Consider the following 15,994-nt stretch of genomic DNA (forward strand, 5'->3'; position numbering starts at 1 on the left):
GTCTGCCTACACTGCAAAGTGCATTCATTTTTAGGCCAGACATGGAACTAAAGGGTAAGAGCTATTCTTGAATACTTTCCATTTGAGTAGCAGAATCTGACAGTGTGACCTGCCAGACAACAGCCTGTTTCACATTTTCACCCTGAAAATGTGTTAAATCAGGATGGGTCAAAAGTTCAACATAAGAGACTCTCAAACATAACTCATGCTGTCTTTAGGGAACAACTGAACATCAACAGACACTACAGCTTGTCCTGTTTCCCTTTCTCCCCCTTTTTACTTTTTAATACAGACTCAAAATCTCTCATTCCCTCTCACGGTCAGAGGTGTTAAAAAGTTTTTGTCAGAGGTGTGTGATGTTCCTGATGCAGGTCCCAGGCACAGGACACAAGTTCAAGGATGTGGGGCTGCCTCCCCTCCTGCTCCCTCTCATTTGTAATGACTCATTAACATTTCCTGCACATAGAGTCTCCCTTCCCTCCTCCAGCTGCTCTGTGACTTTGCCCCCAACAGCTTCAAAGCTGAGCTAATGAAAAAAAACACCCAAAACAGCAAAACACCAAAAAACCCACTGCCAAGTAAAATGAGCCCAAAGGCTTCTCACAGGCATTGTTGCTGACTGCTAATGCTCACACTGGTGGTGAAATCCAGAGCCAAGAATATCCCCTCAACACAAACCAGGCAGGGACCTTCAGAAACACCAGAGGATTTTCCAAAACATAGCAACTCTCTGCTTTTGCTATAAATAGTCATCACAAGCCAAGTTTTCAGCATAACAAACCCCCAAGATGAATAAGAGTTGTGTGTGAAAGAAGGAGCCTGTCTCAGGGACACAAAGGAGCACTTGTGCAGAGCTCTGGTTAATTTTATTGTATAAACACCTAATCCTTCCCACCTTGCTCCTAAGGTCAGATAGTCCTTGCTTGGAAAGAGGGAACAGGAGATGTTTATCCATGCAAAACCTACATCCTGGACACAGAGCAAGAGCTTGCAATGACCACATGCACACTGTACCCACGTTCATGCCTGACAGCAACTGCAATCCATTTCCCATTCATTCCCTCCAGAATCCCACACCACAGCCCTGCTAAGGGGGAAGTGGCAGTGACTGCAGACACTATAAACTGCAAGGAGCTCACTGAGCTGTCCTTGCCAGTAAAATGAGCTCAGCCCTTTCCCTTCCCAAATCATGAACTCTCAGGCCAGGATTTTTCTGGCAAAAGGGGGGAAAAGAACAAATGAATAGGGCAGGGGGTATGAGCAGCCATTCATAGCTGCTGGGACTCACTGGAAGGAACCAAACTGCTCCAGCTGAGCCAATGAGACAGATCAAAAGGAATGAGGGAGCAGTGCAGCTCCAGCAAAGGGAGGCAGAGATGGTGTCGAGCTGTTTTACTCTGTGGAAGACAACAGTGAGCTCCTCATTTCCATGTGGTTACTATGGATCTGGGATGAACACTGCCAGATGGTGAGACATGTATTTCAATGGAATAGTAAGGGAAAATACAGATAAGCTGCCTCCTATTTCTGCTGCAGCTGTAGAATTTATGTATCTTGCTTTGACTGCAGTATGTCAGGGAAGTGGGTGGATTCAAAGATTTATTCACAAATAATGTGTGGAGAGAGGTAAATTATGATCATCTGGTCTGACTTCTGCATAAACAGAGCCCATTTGACTTCAGCCAATGTTATCTGCACAATCCAGTGTTTCTGGTCTAAAATGGCAGTATTTTAGGAAATTTCAAGGGACAAGACTATTGTGTGAGAGGTGTTCCAATAGTTAACTAAACCCAACTGGCAAAATTCCTCTTAGAATTTACTCTAGACAGCCTAATCCAGGTCACACCTATTTGTCTGAGCTCCAGGCTCTAACCTAAACCGTTTAAAAGTGAGGATAAGGAGTTGAAATGAGGCAACATTAAAGGTTTTTTTCTCTACACTAAAATCTCAGCATCAAAATAATTCCTACTTACAAAGGCAAGACAGCAGCAATCAGAACAAATGAAAAAGCTCCTTCCCAGATTAAGATAAAAATTTAAGAAGTGGGTGAGAGAAGACAGTAACCTGGTAAAACTCTGGCCAGCACAATGATCATATTTCAGATTCAATATTGAACATATGTCAACTCTAGAGAGCCAAGTTCAGTCAATTTAAGGAATTACAAAGAGACTTAGAGCTCTGACAGGCAAGCTGTTAAATCTTTCTGAGGTGCTTTAAGACCTCAACCAGCTGTACATCCTTTCCATCCTAGCCCATTCCTTTGAGAGTAGGAAGGAGAAGAAAGAGTGGAGAAGTCTTCATGGCTTCAGGTTTATATTCATGATCACTGTGAGTTTGCATGGGAGTTTTGTGATTTCTTATTAGCATGCAATATAGGAGTGTGTAATGTAACACACTAGACAACTCACAAATATACTGGTTTTGATTTATGAGAAGTATGAGCATTATTAACTAAAACCCTGAATGATATTCAACCCTGTGCAATATTAGTTTCACTATCATCACGAAGTCTATTACAAGCTCAATAAACCCATACCATGCTCTACACTGCCATTTGTTCCCAGAAAACAGGTCTGCTATGTGCTAAGATAGTTTTTTTAAATTATTTATGATTCTGGAGTGAGTCAAGGCCCCCTCAGTATACTACAGATGATCACTGAAGTTTGTCAATCATGTCTGCACTGGCCATGGGTCCCCACAGGGACTCCAGGCTCTTCCAGCCTGACATTTTCTGGGCTCTCTGAGGAAAAGCTCACCCTGTGCCAAGTGCATGCCCAGAGAAAGAGGCAGCCTTACTGGTAGTGGTGTCCTTCACAAACAGGTTAATCATGTGGCTCAGGGGGGGTCTCCTCTTGGTGATGGATGAAAGCTTCCCCAGGATGGTTTCCTTAACCATCTCATCACTTGGCAAGCGGTACAAAGCCAAATAGTTCTCCTGCTTGAAAAGATCTTTAGCACCTGGTGTGAAACCTGAAACATGAACACAAGGAGGAGGAAAATCAGGCTCTAATCAATGTAGAAGAAAAGTCCCTTCTCCTGCTTCTGTGCCACCCACTTTGCCTGTGCTCACTCTGACACATCCATAGCAATTGGTAGGTAAGCTGTGCTTACTGTGCATCTATGCAAATATGGCTCAAGATCTAGGATGAAAAACACTCAAAAGAACCAGATTAGTAATTAGTGTCCATGCTTTTGTTCACTGATGAGAGTAACTGTGACATCACAGGAGAGGCACGGAATTGAGTTCAAGTTTCCAGATTTTAATCCTAGTGTTACCTCCAACCTCTTACTACCCCTATGGCTCCATTTTCCATCTGTACAATGAGCTGAGGTACAAAATTTATCCCCAACTCCCCCTAAAGCCCTACTGCAAAGACAGGCCTGATGTCTGTTCATTAGCAGGTATTCTCTGTCTCCTGATGAGACTGGCAGACTCACACCAGAAGAATATGAAGCCTAGCCAGGGCTGGCTGGCACTACCCTTGATGACATTTGTTCCTTGGATAGAGCTGACAATGTCAGAACTTGCCAAAAGCCATCTCTTTAATAAACTCTTTTGGCAACCAAACAACAGAGTCAGCTCTGCATTTCCACCTCTTCAGCAAACACGACTGGGGAAATACTCCCATGCTCTCTAAGGATTAAGTGTCTATTGACAGCTCTGATTTCTCCATATCTGCTCATCCAGTTCCTCTCACCTATCAGCCTGGCCAGCTCACAGAGGCCCCAGGGCACGTGGACAGGCAGCACAGCACTGTGGGTCTCCTGCAGGGCGATGTTGCAGAGGTGGTCGGAGAAGCGGCACAGCCGCTCGGTCACGCCGGCGTTGCACAGGTTGAGCAGCACGTTCAGGCCCAGGGGCTTGAGGGAATTCAGGTGCATGTGCCAGTTGGAGTCATCAAACTGGATGCAGGAGGGGTTCTGCTGGTCTTGGGACAGGCTGAGCATCTCCAGGTGGTAGTCACACACAAAGTCTTCAGCCTCGCAAGCCAACACCTCGCTGTCCCCAACAACCTGGTCCAACAGAGAGAAACTGCAGCTGGTTACAATGAATACAGCTTGAGCCTAGAATCCTGCAGGGAATTCCCAGTTCAATTCCCCAGCAGTGGGGACTCTATGGGATTGAGTTTGTGTTACAGCCCCACAAAAGCCTACTTGTGTGCCCCTCCAGTAAGCCTTACCTGAGTGTGTTCCTCCTCTCCACCCTCTGTGTCCTTGCTAAAGCTCACGTTGGATCCAGAGGGATGTTTGCTCCTGCTGTTCGGCTTTCGGTGGGCAGAGGCTTCAGGAGCCTTTGGAGCATCACCAGACCAGTTGCTCCTCTCCTGTTCACTGGCCATGTGCACTGTGTCTGCCAGTGGGCCAGACAGCAAAGCATCTCTTTCATGGGGCTGTGGGAGACCAACAGAGTGAAGGGTGGTGATTCAGGGGTTGAACACAAGGCACTGCTGATTCACCTGCTGCTTCAGGACTCCTGAAGGAAAGGATCCTCGCTTGCTCCTTCATCTTTAAGCAAAGAATTATGGAACAGGACTTGTCTCAAGGTCCCTCTATAATATCACATTGTGTGTCAGTCAGACTATGACTGCAGCCAGCACACTGCACTATGGACTGAGGATCACTCACCTCATCTTCCATCTCAGGATGGCAGAAGGACCGTGTGGAGAGCTCGTCAGTCAGGTCTTCGTGGCTGTCATGAGGTGGTTCCACCTTCCCACTGAAGAACAGAACTGTCTCTGGGCTGGGGTTTGGCCAGGAAAGAATCCCCTGCTTGTCTACACAGCAGAGCACCTAGAACATTCCACAACACCACCAAGAAAGCAAAATCTTAGTGAAAACATCTCAGTGTTCATGCATAGTTACAAATATCATGACTTTAATAAACACATGGGAGGATAGACAACTCTCTACTTCAACAACTTTCTCTCTTAAGAAACTGCACCTAAAAACACTTCAAAAAATCCAAGAATTCCTTGCTCTAACAAGATTGATGGGTTGTTTAACACCAATTTTACTTCAGCATATTACAAAACTAGGCATGAAAGAAAGAAAGCTGGTGAAATCTATTTCACCAGCTAATACCATACCAGGACCCAAACCAGCTGGGTCTTGCACAGGAATCAAGAGGGTAAATTGACCAGAACCAGAGCTGGAAAATACAGACATCCTGTCAGATGTCACAGAGTATCTCAAACCATTGTTTTAGCCTGTAAATGTGCCTGGACATGACAAGACAGTTATAAACTCTTCTACAAAGACAGATGCCTGAAGGGTTTCCAATTCCAGCAGAGTGAACTGATTGCAAACAGTCAGTGCTCAGGGAAGGAAGATATGAATGATGCAAATGAAGCATCCTCACAGGGCTCCTAATTCTGACAACCCAGCAATACTCACAGTGACAGATCCCAGACTGTGGAGCAAGCTGGAAGTGAAGCTCAGAGTTGGGGATTTGCCTTTTAAAACACAGAGGAAGTGGCTCCAGATACAGCGTATCATTTCCTGAGGAGGGAAGCAGAGGACATCAGCCAGTTACAGACTCATTCAGTGAGAGATGAAGGGAGAGAAGGAAAAAAGGGAGTATGACATTACCTGCTTTCACCTTCCACACAGGGATACACTGTAAGATAGACATCAGTCTCTGTGGGAACCTGTTACCTGATACAGTGCTGGTGTTCTCCAGGGAAAAGCATTTCTTCCCCTGTCCACTGATTGCTAACAGTCAGTCTGATTGTTGAATTGAGAATTCACTGGAACTACCTCTTGTCTACCCAAAAACACAGAAGTGAGTTCTGGAGTTCATTTTGAGTGGATCAGTTGTCACCTCTTGGTATTTTTATCCTGAAGTAACTCAAGCCCTTGGATTGTGAGGTTTGAGGTCTTTGGTTTCCTACCACCATGCTGCACATCAGGGGTCCCTGTGGTGAGGCCACTTGCCCAAGGTTACTTACTGAGGTAATGACAAAATCAGAAACAAAGCCAAGGTGCCCTGACTACTCCATCCTCACAAAGGAATTGTAATGGAACAGAAAGAAGGGGATAGTTTGCAAAATTAAAATGTCCAGTTGGCACCCTTCATTTTCCACACAAACACGTTTCAGAGGGAGTTTGGATAGCAGCAATCGATCCAAGCACCAGAGCTGTGTGTTTTCCTCTGGCAATCCTAAAGTCAGCAAAACCAGGATTGAATTACTTTATTTCACTTCTTTTTAGCAGCTATTCTGGAATACTGTGACTGCAGAGCACTTCCCCCTAAGCTCCTCAAATCATGTTCCCTGGATCCTGATGGTTACTACAGTAGTAAGCTCAAATGCAAAACAATCCACAGCTATCACCAAGAAAAAAAAGCTCTTATCTAAACCAGCTGCTTCTAAGCAAAAATGTTACAAAAGGAAAGAAACAGATCTTCTCAACAAGGTAGGGCAGCTAAAATAATCCTATTTAATATCTGAAAAACAGCTAAATGATGAACTGGTACAGAAAGGCAATAAAATTTTTAGCAAAGAAAACACATGTATGCACCCATGTGCATTCCTCTGAGTGACTGGGAGCAAGGAGACAGGAATTGATTCTTAACATAACCTAGGGATCTTTAATAATTCCTGGAGTCCATCTGCCTCCTTACAGAAAGAGGAATCTTAACCCCAGATTAGACAGAGAAGTATCTTTCCTCTACCAACCTGTTTAATCTGGATAATGCAATTTATAGAGTGGCCAGAGCAGCTCCTTCCCCAGAAAAGGGCTCCTGAATGTTTAATTGCCCCAACTTTGGAAGCACCAGTAATGTGCTTAAGCCTGGTAAGAAGCCTATGGAGCAGGATCAGACTTTTTAAAAGCCTGAACATCCCCTGGTCCCCTCTGCAGTTTGGTCTGGGTGCTGACCACTATTCCCTCTGGTTTTTAGTTTTGGCTTGAACAAGGTTTTTCTGGTACAAGCAAAATACTTCCCTTCTTTCAGACACACACCATACAAAGCTTATTTTACTTGTGGAACAGGACTTGGAAGAGGTACTGTCTCCAGGATAGAAAATGTTGATTTCAAACCATTTGCAATACTCAGAAAAGCACAAGTAGACTCAGTATTGGGGTCACCTCCATGTCTGGTCAGCACAGCAGCATTTACATGGGGAGGCAGAGGGGAAGACATGCAACCTGCATGCACAGCAAATTAAAGCAACAAATGAGTGACAATGGACAACTGACACAAGTTAAAAGGGTCTAGCAACAAGCAGATCAGAGAGGAAGGGAAAGGATATAATGAAGTTCTGCAGTGAAGATGGAGGAAAACAATTCATAATAATAGTACCTGAGAAGATACCATCTCTGTGTAGCTGCTGAGAGTGTCCTCTGAAAACTTAGCAAGCTGCAGCAAGAGAAGAGACCAGTTACTATAATTGTGCTCAGAAATGTGCCATGAGGAACATCCTTCCCTCAGGATGTGCCTTCAGGGAGGAGAAAGCAGGAGTCCTGCTCTGTGGGAATCACTGTACCAAGGCAGACCAATAACTCATCAAAGCAATTAAGTCTTTAATGGACTCTGTTTTTATCTACTTGTGAAGCACAGGCAAAGTGCTTGGTGCTGTACATCACAGAGGAACACACAGTCATTACCTAAATGTCTACAGAGAAAATAATAGCAATTAGAGCCAGAGAAGGCTCCTTCTGGGTGGTTATTTTTAGTCAAAAAGAGACAGGATTGAGTGATCTGATTTTAACTTATATGGGTCAGTTACAGGAAGGGAGCTGGAAGAGGGGTTGGAAAAGCAGGTGCCTGGAACACAATGGACACAGAGGAATGAGGTGATATGAATGGGATGTGGATAGGAAATGAAAAGAAATTACAGCAGGGCACCACTACAGTGCTCTGGGAATCACACTGAGAAATTCACTCAGAATTTTTGCATCCAGTACAAAGGTATTCCACACCAGATGTAATTTTGAAAAAGTTTAAATTTAAGTCTATTCATAACCATAAGTGAACATGGCAATTACATTTATATGTAAAAAGAGCTATAGTCCAAATAATGCATATATCTGGCACTTGAAAAAAGATCAGTTTAAAAAAGCTGAAAAAAGCCAAGAGAAATCTGTCAGAAATCATTTAAACTGAGAACTATGAAGGATAATTAGGAACTGGTGAAGGAAATTTTGTTACAATTTTAAAAAGCAACAATCCCATAATAAAAATAAGAGACCGGTTTTGAGTAAAAGTGAAAATAGAAGTAAGAATAAACATAAAAAATATGGAAAAGTATACCAGGAGGTAATTAAAACCAGACCACTGCTTGTTAAAGACAGTGAAATTGCAAATGAACATTGTAGGCAAGGCAGACGTGTTAAATAAATATTGCTATTCCTTATTCAGTGATACAATCATACCATATGATAACTATGAAATATTTTCCATTCCAACACCAGCTACTGAAAGTAAATATGTTAAATTAGCAGGCCTGGACAATGACTGTAACTGCTGACTTTGCACAAGGCTTGAACTATGGATTAAATCCCAGTTCAATGGAAGTGGTGCCAATGCCCAAAAAGGGAAGGAGAACCATCCAAATTACCACAGGACCCCAGACAGACTTTGATTTCAGACAATAAAAGAGCAGCTAATATGAGACCCAATTTAAAAAAAAAAAAAGAAGTGGAATAATACAATCAGTGCCAAACACCACAACTGAGCAGCAAATCTCCTCAAACTATTGTGGTTTGTTTTTTTTTTTACAAAATTACCAATTTGACTGATAAAATATATGCTTCTGACATAGGCTATTTGGTAATTTGTAAATGCTTGACTAGTTTACTAATGAAAATTCCTAAGTAATAAGGCCCATGTCAGATATATTAGAAATAGACTATCACTAAATGGAACAGAAACAGAAATTATTTGCAATAATGTGTTACTAGCTCAAGCAGGGACAAACCTGGGTATTTTGTTAATAGCCTGAGAGAAAACTAAAGATAACACATTACTGATAGAGACTGTAAAGGATACAAATTTGAGGGTAGGGTGCAATGTAAAGAGGAGAGACCACTGTCACAGAACCATATGGATTGCTTGGGCAATAGGTAAAAACATGTATCCCAACAGGAACAAAACTAAGGCTGCATTTAGGTGCAAAAATGAAGCTGGATTACAGGATGAGGATTCTCAGAAAGCAGTAACTGCAGCTGAACAACTGCCTTTTAAAGCAGTGGCTGAAAGATCTAATGGGATCCTTTGTTGTACAAACAAGGGAACTCAGAGCAGAAAGTCCAAATAATTCTGAAATTTATCAGAAGCACTGCTATTTTTGGAATATTTTGTAGGGTTTTGAGATTCATAACCCTACAGTGATCCTGAAGCAGTGGAGAAAGCTAAGAGGGGCCAAGAGAAAGATTAGAGGTCTGGAAAATATGTTTATAGTGCCTCAAGGTGCTTGAACTGTTTACTTAACCAGACATGGTAAAAAGGAATGTGAGTAGTTACAACAGAGCAGAATTTTGATTGATGTGCTCTTTGCTCTTAAATCTAGGAGACAAAATATGCAAATTTTCCAAGGGCTGGAAATCAGATACTGCAGAAATTCCCACTAACACAGAATGTCCATTTTTAGCAGTGAAGGTAAATAATTACTGAGACAACCTATCAAAGGCAGTACAAATATTTTCAAACCAACAGCAAATTCCTTTGCAAAAGGAATGTTGCTGCAGTCCAACTCTAGTAATGAAATTTGAGGCACGGGCTTGTTTAGGGGGGCACTGGTTTCTGTCCTTTCAACCAGTCACAAGGGTCATCTCTGGCCTTGAGAAATTGGGAATCAAACAGCTTGAACTTGATAGGAAGGGGAAGAAGGTGAAGTGGCCAAGTTGCCACAAAGTAGGCCAAGTGATTAGAGAAGAGAAGGGTCTTACCTGCTACATTTTGAACAAAGGAGAAAGAAAGAAGGAGAGAAATAGAGAGGCCAAGTGACTGCCCTGGTCAGGGTGACCAAGGCAGATCACAGCTGCAGCAGCAAGGACGGAGGATCATGTCTGAGATGACACAGAAAGAGCTGGCTGGACAGACAGAGTTGCCTGGACAAGAAAAAGAAGACAGGAAAGAAAGAAAGGCAGGTGCAAATATGAGTGACAGGGCAAATGGGAACATTGAGAATGATGAAGCAAGGAAGCCAAGGAGCTCCTGCTTTTCCCAGCTGAATGGTGAATTGTGAAGGGCAAGAGGGAGATTTTAAAAGTACAAATCAAGTGATGCTGAGAATGGGTAGGAAAGGTAAAGTGGCAAAAACACTGAGAAGAGATTCTAAAGGTGCAAATGCTACTAAGGGATGTAACATGTCCTTCCTCCCAGGACACAGGCAGCTTAGTCATGTTCAACTAGAGAGAAAAGAATAGAAAACACAGACCCAGGGCTACAGAGGCCAAGGAAGGACAAGAAGGAGAGAGAAACTCTGTTCAAGTAACAGAAATCAGCACAGAAGACAAACATAGCTCAGTGCATCTCACCAGCACTGCCACCAGGACAAAAGAAGGGACGTGCAAAAGCACATCCAGCTCAGGATCACATCCCATCAGACCACCAAACTCCACTCCCCAAACCAGCACAACCACCACAAACTGCTCTTACTGCCTGACCTACTCAGAGGCCATGCCAGCAAACAAAGCCCCAGAGCTTCAGGAAAGGATTGTTCAGCCCACAGGGCATTGCAGAGGATATGATGTATCTCATTTCTTTTCATTCTTTCCTACACATTGGCAAGTTACAGCCACCACAGGGCATATACCTCCATGTTGACCCCTCTGACAAATTGTATTTATCTGACAGAAAGCACATGCCTTGAAGAGTTTTATGGAAGCACCACAGCTTCCTATTACCTTGGTAAATCTGTAGAGATGTTGAAAAAATTAAAGCATCTGTTCAAGAAGTAATATTGTATTCCAGGGAGAGGGCACAGCTGGGACACCAATGATCCAACAAGGTTTTACAATGAGAATTAAGTGTGCTCACTGCACAGAGCCTTTTCATCTCCTGCCATTGTCTCTGCAGTGGTTTGATATGGAGAGAAACCTACCAGTGAGGAGGATGAGGCCTTGCTCATCTGGGCCAACACTCTGGCTTCCCCAAAGGCTGTAGCAAGAATCCATAGGACAGGAAAGAGCAATGGAAGGATGGGTAAGACACCATTCACCTGAAAAAAACAACCTGTGATCACCAGCAAGCACAGAGACAACAAGAAGTCAGAACCTCTCACATGACATTTTTCCACCACAGTGAGAGGAGAAGGATAAAAGGCCAGGGCAAGAAGGAAGGGAACTGGGAGCAGTGCCAAACAGTGCACACCTTAGGGGTGTTTAATGAAGGAGGTAATGAATCAATCACCAACTTGCAGCTGTTTTCCTGCTGAATTTGGCATAAACTCTAATGAGTTTAAAGGCAAAGGATACCATAGATAAATAACATCATGACAAATGAGAGAGAAAAACATTTAAAGTTAAGTCTGTAAGGAATGGCCAGGGAAGTTCTGTTGTCCTCCTCCACTGAATGCCCCTGGATCCAGCATGCTTCCAGAGCCAGGAAGCACAGGATGCTGTCAGAGCATCAATTAAGTCACTGAGGGAGGGAATTCATGTCAGTGGTGCTCTGGGGAGGAGGTGTGGAGAAGCTCAGTGCCCTCCTTTACCTGCAGCTGCAGAAGACTGTACTGCCAGGAGGCAATTCCAGGAGCTTGGAAAATGAAGCGCACGGCATTGGTGATCAGGAATCCAGCCTGCAATTCAGACATGACACTGTCACCTAACTGCTGGCACTTGCAGGGAGGTGTTTTCAGTGCCTTGTAACATTCTCAGCCCTGGGGTAAGTATGAAAAATATATTTTTGATCTGTTGCTGCAGTTCCCCCCTCCACTCTCATGGTTATGTGGCTCAGCATCTCTGACCTGACCAGAGTCAGCTGCATGATGAGCCTGGCCACAACTTCCTGTTGATGGCTGCAAATTCTTCAGATTTGTTGACAAAACATGGCTATTCTCAAGGACAAAGGCTTGGAGTGAGACCTACCAGCACAATAGGGACAGCATATTTCAGCATCACTGATTGCACAGTGAACCTCTCATTATCCAGGGCTGTCACAGGCCGTGACAGAGCCATTTCCAGGCACCACCTAAAAAACAGAAAACAGCTTGAAATTTCAGCAACCAAGACCCTAACCCTTCACTTTCCTTGGATATAAGCCTCCTAGCAGACCTGATTACAACACTGTGCTCAGACTGTGCTATGGGGGAGGGCTGTCAAAAGAGAAGCCAACACCTACAATAAGAGTGTGGCACCTGCCAGTATAAATTTGTATTTTTGCCAAGCAAACTTCTCAGGTCTCCTCACCTGCTCAGCAGGAAGGCAGCACTGTGCCCTGTACTTAACCCACCTGACATTATCAATTACTGGGGTCTTCAACACACGGAAGAGACGATAGAGCTGAGGATTCTGAGGTCCCTTCTTCACTTCTCCCCTTGGGGAGGGTGGAGGTGAGAAAGGTGGGAATAGATCTCCAGGCTCCAGAACTATGTGCTCATCATCCTAGAAAAAAAGGTCAGAGAGCCCAAAGGCTTGTGTTCAAGCACATTTGGTTATTTCATGAGAATTGGCATTTGGAGTGAAAGTTACAATTAAAACCACCAAAGGTAAATTTCAAACTTTAAACTTTTCCCAACCTTCTTCAAGCAGTAAAATCTTTGTATAGATCTTGTAAGTAAGTAGTTAATTTACTTCTACATCAGGTATTTTATATTACCTTCTTCTATAATAAATCAGTAGTAAGGAGAAGGTCAAAGCAGACAAACTTTATTTCTGCACATAAAAAGCAGGATAAAGGATGAGGTTTGTATGTCATATTATCCTACTGGATAGATTCATTCCACTTATATTTAGCAGTTCATTACATTCTCCCCTTGACCTGAGAGAGGAGGAAATATGGTGCTTTTGTGTAACATTAGTGTCTCCTGTCCAGTGGGTTTAGGAGTTCACAGAGAAGATGCAGTCTGGCTAACTATGCACCATCCTTGACTGAACTGGAATTTCAAGCTATTTTCAAGGTCAGAGGAAACCAAACACTCCAATAATCTGTACTCTGGGAATTAGAGTATTAGCAAGAAAATCCTGTGAAATACATTGTTACAGGCCAGGGAAATTAGACAAGCAAGTTACCTTAATCCCTCTCAGAGAAGCAAATGACTCCTGGCCTGGCCTCAAAGCAACAACATCTCCCTCTACCAAGAGGCTCACGGGCAGGTTGACAAGGTGCCCATCCCTGTAGGCCCAGTGAAGGGACCAGGATGGGGCATAAGGCATGTGCAGGTCAGGGTACATGGAGTCTGGCCATTTCACCTCTTTGCCAAGTGTATCTGAAAGCACAAAGTGGGAAAGAATGAAGTGGTAGCAATTCTGGATTTGTATCTTGCAGTGGTTGTAAGTCCCTCAATGCTAAGCTCAGCCCATTCCCATGATTCTTTTATCATCTCCCTCTTCCTCCTTATGGCTTTTCCCTTCTCTCTCCACCCAGTATTAACAACTAAACAGTCATTTAAAAACCTGTACAACAGAAAAGATAAAGGCTGTCCTTAAAACTGCCCCACTGAAATGAGCTGCCCCCCCAGGTCCCAAAGCCCCTGCTGCTCATGCACAGCAATTTATTTCCTTCTGCTCCATGTTGTGGTGCAACCCCACGTTTTCTCCCCTCATCATCTGCTGCAAGGCAGATATTTTTATAAGGATATGAGGATTTGAATTACTCCAAAGCACAGCCATAACAGACACCCACCTGCTAACACACAGCTTGGAAGCACATGGCCACATGACAGCTCAAAATAACTATTTTACAGGACAGGCATGAGGAGAACACACTTCCCACAGCCTGTTTCTGTGCAACACAGGGGAAGGTCAGCAAGCTTAATCAGAAATGCATGTGATCAGGTTTGGGGAAAGATTAAATGGGAGGAAAACACAAGTAAAAACAGGACAAGTGAAGGAGAGCTCACCGTTTATCTTATCAACAATGGTCTGAAGCCTCCTCTCCACCTCTCTGCACTTCAGCCTCTCCTGACGCCCAATCATGAGAAGATCCAAGAGGAGCAGGAGGAAGAGTGCCAGTGCATTGACTATCTCAGCACCTTGGCTTCACACAGCAAAACAGGAGGAAGCAGAATGCAGATGAGGTTTGAGTAAACGAGCAGAATACACTGCCAGACACCCACAGAGATAAACATACAACTGCCTGGTTGTTTATTCCCGCATTTCACATATTTATGGCTCAAAAAGAAATGCATGATCACACTTCTTCTTTAGGATAATGACACCAGAGAGGTCTGGAAAGACCCATCTCAATTAAAAAATACTTTACAAATATGGTCAAGGAATGTATAGCACATTATCTTCTCCCGTAAGCTACTAATTTCTCCAGTTTCAAAATACTTTTTTAAAAGATCTAGGAATGCTGTAGGAAAAAAAAAAAAACCACCTCAGTCTCTCCATAGGACACTCTTTGGGTCTATAAGAATTAGAATTAAGTTGGCTGAAGTTCTGTTAAAAGGGCTAATAGGAGATTACCAGTGTGAGTAGGCTGATATCTAGATACCTAGACAGAATGAGGGACAACACTTATGTCAATCACTCCCAGTACTAAGATGATATAAAAACACCACCCTGCCTCAGTTAAGCAGCACAGGAAGCTTTGCTCACCTGCCCTGTGGCTGGCTCCCATAGCAGCACAGCAGCAGCAGCACTGCCAGCAGCATCAGAGATGCACCAGGCCAGTGGAAGCAGGAGCAGCGGTTACCATGGTACAGGAAACTGCTCCTCCACACCTCCTGCAAAGGGACAGCAGCACACAGTCAGCACTCAGACAGAGCCAGACACTTGGGAAAGCAAAATGAGAAAGGGTGAAGACAGCAGCTGGTGCTCCAGGGAGAACAGAACTCTGCAAAACCCCTGAACACGACACAGAGCATCCCAGATCCATTGTGTGGCTCCTTCAGCACCAATGGATACTCAGCTGCTGAGTCTGGGTGAACACTCTCTGCTTCCCTCTTGATTGGAAAAATGAAAAGGCTTCTGTGCCAGGCTGTCCCATTGTTACTGACCAATCAAGAACACTTTCAAGCACTGTGCATAAACACTGGCACTTTGTATTCAACACACATGCCAGGAAAACACGGTGGACAAGGGGAGCCTGTTGAGCCTCACAGCTCTTTCTCCACCTGAAAAGGACCCTCTAAGCTCACTGCCCTTAGTGACTCTTGAAGTCCTGAGATCTTTCACAGGGCAAGAGGCATCTTCCCACTGAGCTCTGGCATCCAGGAGAGAAGTGCTGACAAAAACTCACCCTTGGCTAGATTCCTTGCTTTGTTCCCAAGGACTTTAGCACTTCTACAGCTGGATACTCTGGGAGGGAATGCAGCCAGCTTCTGTTTATCCCTCATCTTTACTCTGAGAAGGGGAAACCCAGTGCCCAATTTGTGCTGTTTGGTGCCTCACCTTCCATGAGGTCCCTTTTTTCCGCTCCTTCTGATGCCCCTCCAGCAGTGCTGACAATTGGTCTCTCAGGATCGTGAGGGCTTTCTTTGTGGTAAGGCCCAAACTTGAGGTCATCTCATCCTGAGGTGCCAGAAAAATAAACTGGTTAGTGCTTCCCTATTTTCCTTTTAGGCTTTTTCCTGGTGGCTGACAGAGCATGTGACTGTGAATGCCCTGCACTCACCATCACCAGTCTGATTCTCCATTTCCCTGAAATCATCTTTCCTTCTGTGAACTTTAGACTGCTGGCTGGAACTGGAGCACTTAGATAGTATCAGGTAAACAAACTGGTCCTGACTGTGCTGATAAATACTTTATCAAAGCACAATACCAAGTCATTTCTGTGAAACAAGATCTAATCAGTAGAGACTGAGGACAATACAAACAGAGGTTCTGCAGGCTTGAACTGGTAACAGCTTCAAGAGACAAGAGAACACAGTTAAGGTAGAATTTT

The 15,994-nt window shown here is 43.9% G+C and overlaps 1 protein-coding gene across 4 annotated transcripts in view; it reads right to left on the reverse strand.

Annotated features, from left to right (window-relative positions):
• TMEM94 (transmembrane protein 94) overlaps positions 1-15,994 on the reverse strand; it is a 50,158-nt gene that overhangs the window by 14,680 nt on the left and 19,484 nt on the right. For 3 of the 4 annotated variants that reach the window (XM_079323390.1, XM_079323391.1, XM_079323393.1), the window contains 14 exons: positions 15,502-15,621; positions 14,707-14,834; positions 14,007-14,143; positions 13,177-13,373; positions 12,398-12,549; positions 12,034-12,136; positions 11,658-11,744; positions 11,049-11,165; positions 7,304-7,360; positions 5,395-5,499; positions 4,627-4,791; positions 4,182-4,391; positions 3,699-4,014; positions 2,797-2,970 (listed from right to left, as the gene is read on the reverse strand). In XM_079323390.1, the coding sequence (XP_079179516.1) occupies positions 2,797-2,970; positions 3,699-4,014; positions 4,182-4,391; positions 4,627-4,791; positions 5,395-5,499; positions 7,304-7,360; positions 11,049-11,165; positions 11,658-11,744; positions 12,034-12,136; positions 12,398-12,549; positions 13,177-13,373; positions 14,007-14,143; positions 14,707-14,834; positions 15,502-15,621 (2,068 nt within the window). The remainder of the gene's footprint in view (positions 1-2,796; positions 2,971-3,698; positions 4,015-4,181; positions 4,392-4,626; positions 4,792-5,394; positions 5,500-7,303; positions 7,361-11,048; positions 11,166-11,657; positions 11,745-12,033; positions 12,137-12,397; positions 12,550-13,176; positions 13,374-14,006; positions 14,144-14,706; positions 14,835-15,501; positions 15,622-15,994) is intronic. The other variant, XM_079323392.1, reaches the window with a different exon arrangement.

Source organism: Erithacus rubecula, assembly GCF_903797595.1.
Source record: "Erithacus rubecula genome assembly, chromosome: 20".
NCBI classification, from domain to species: Eukaryota; Metazoa; Chordata; class Aves; order Passeriformes; family Muscicapidae; genus Erithacus; species Erithacus rubecula.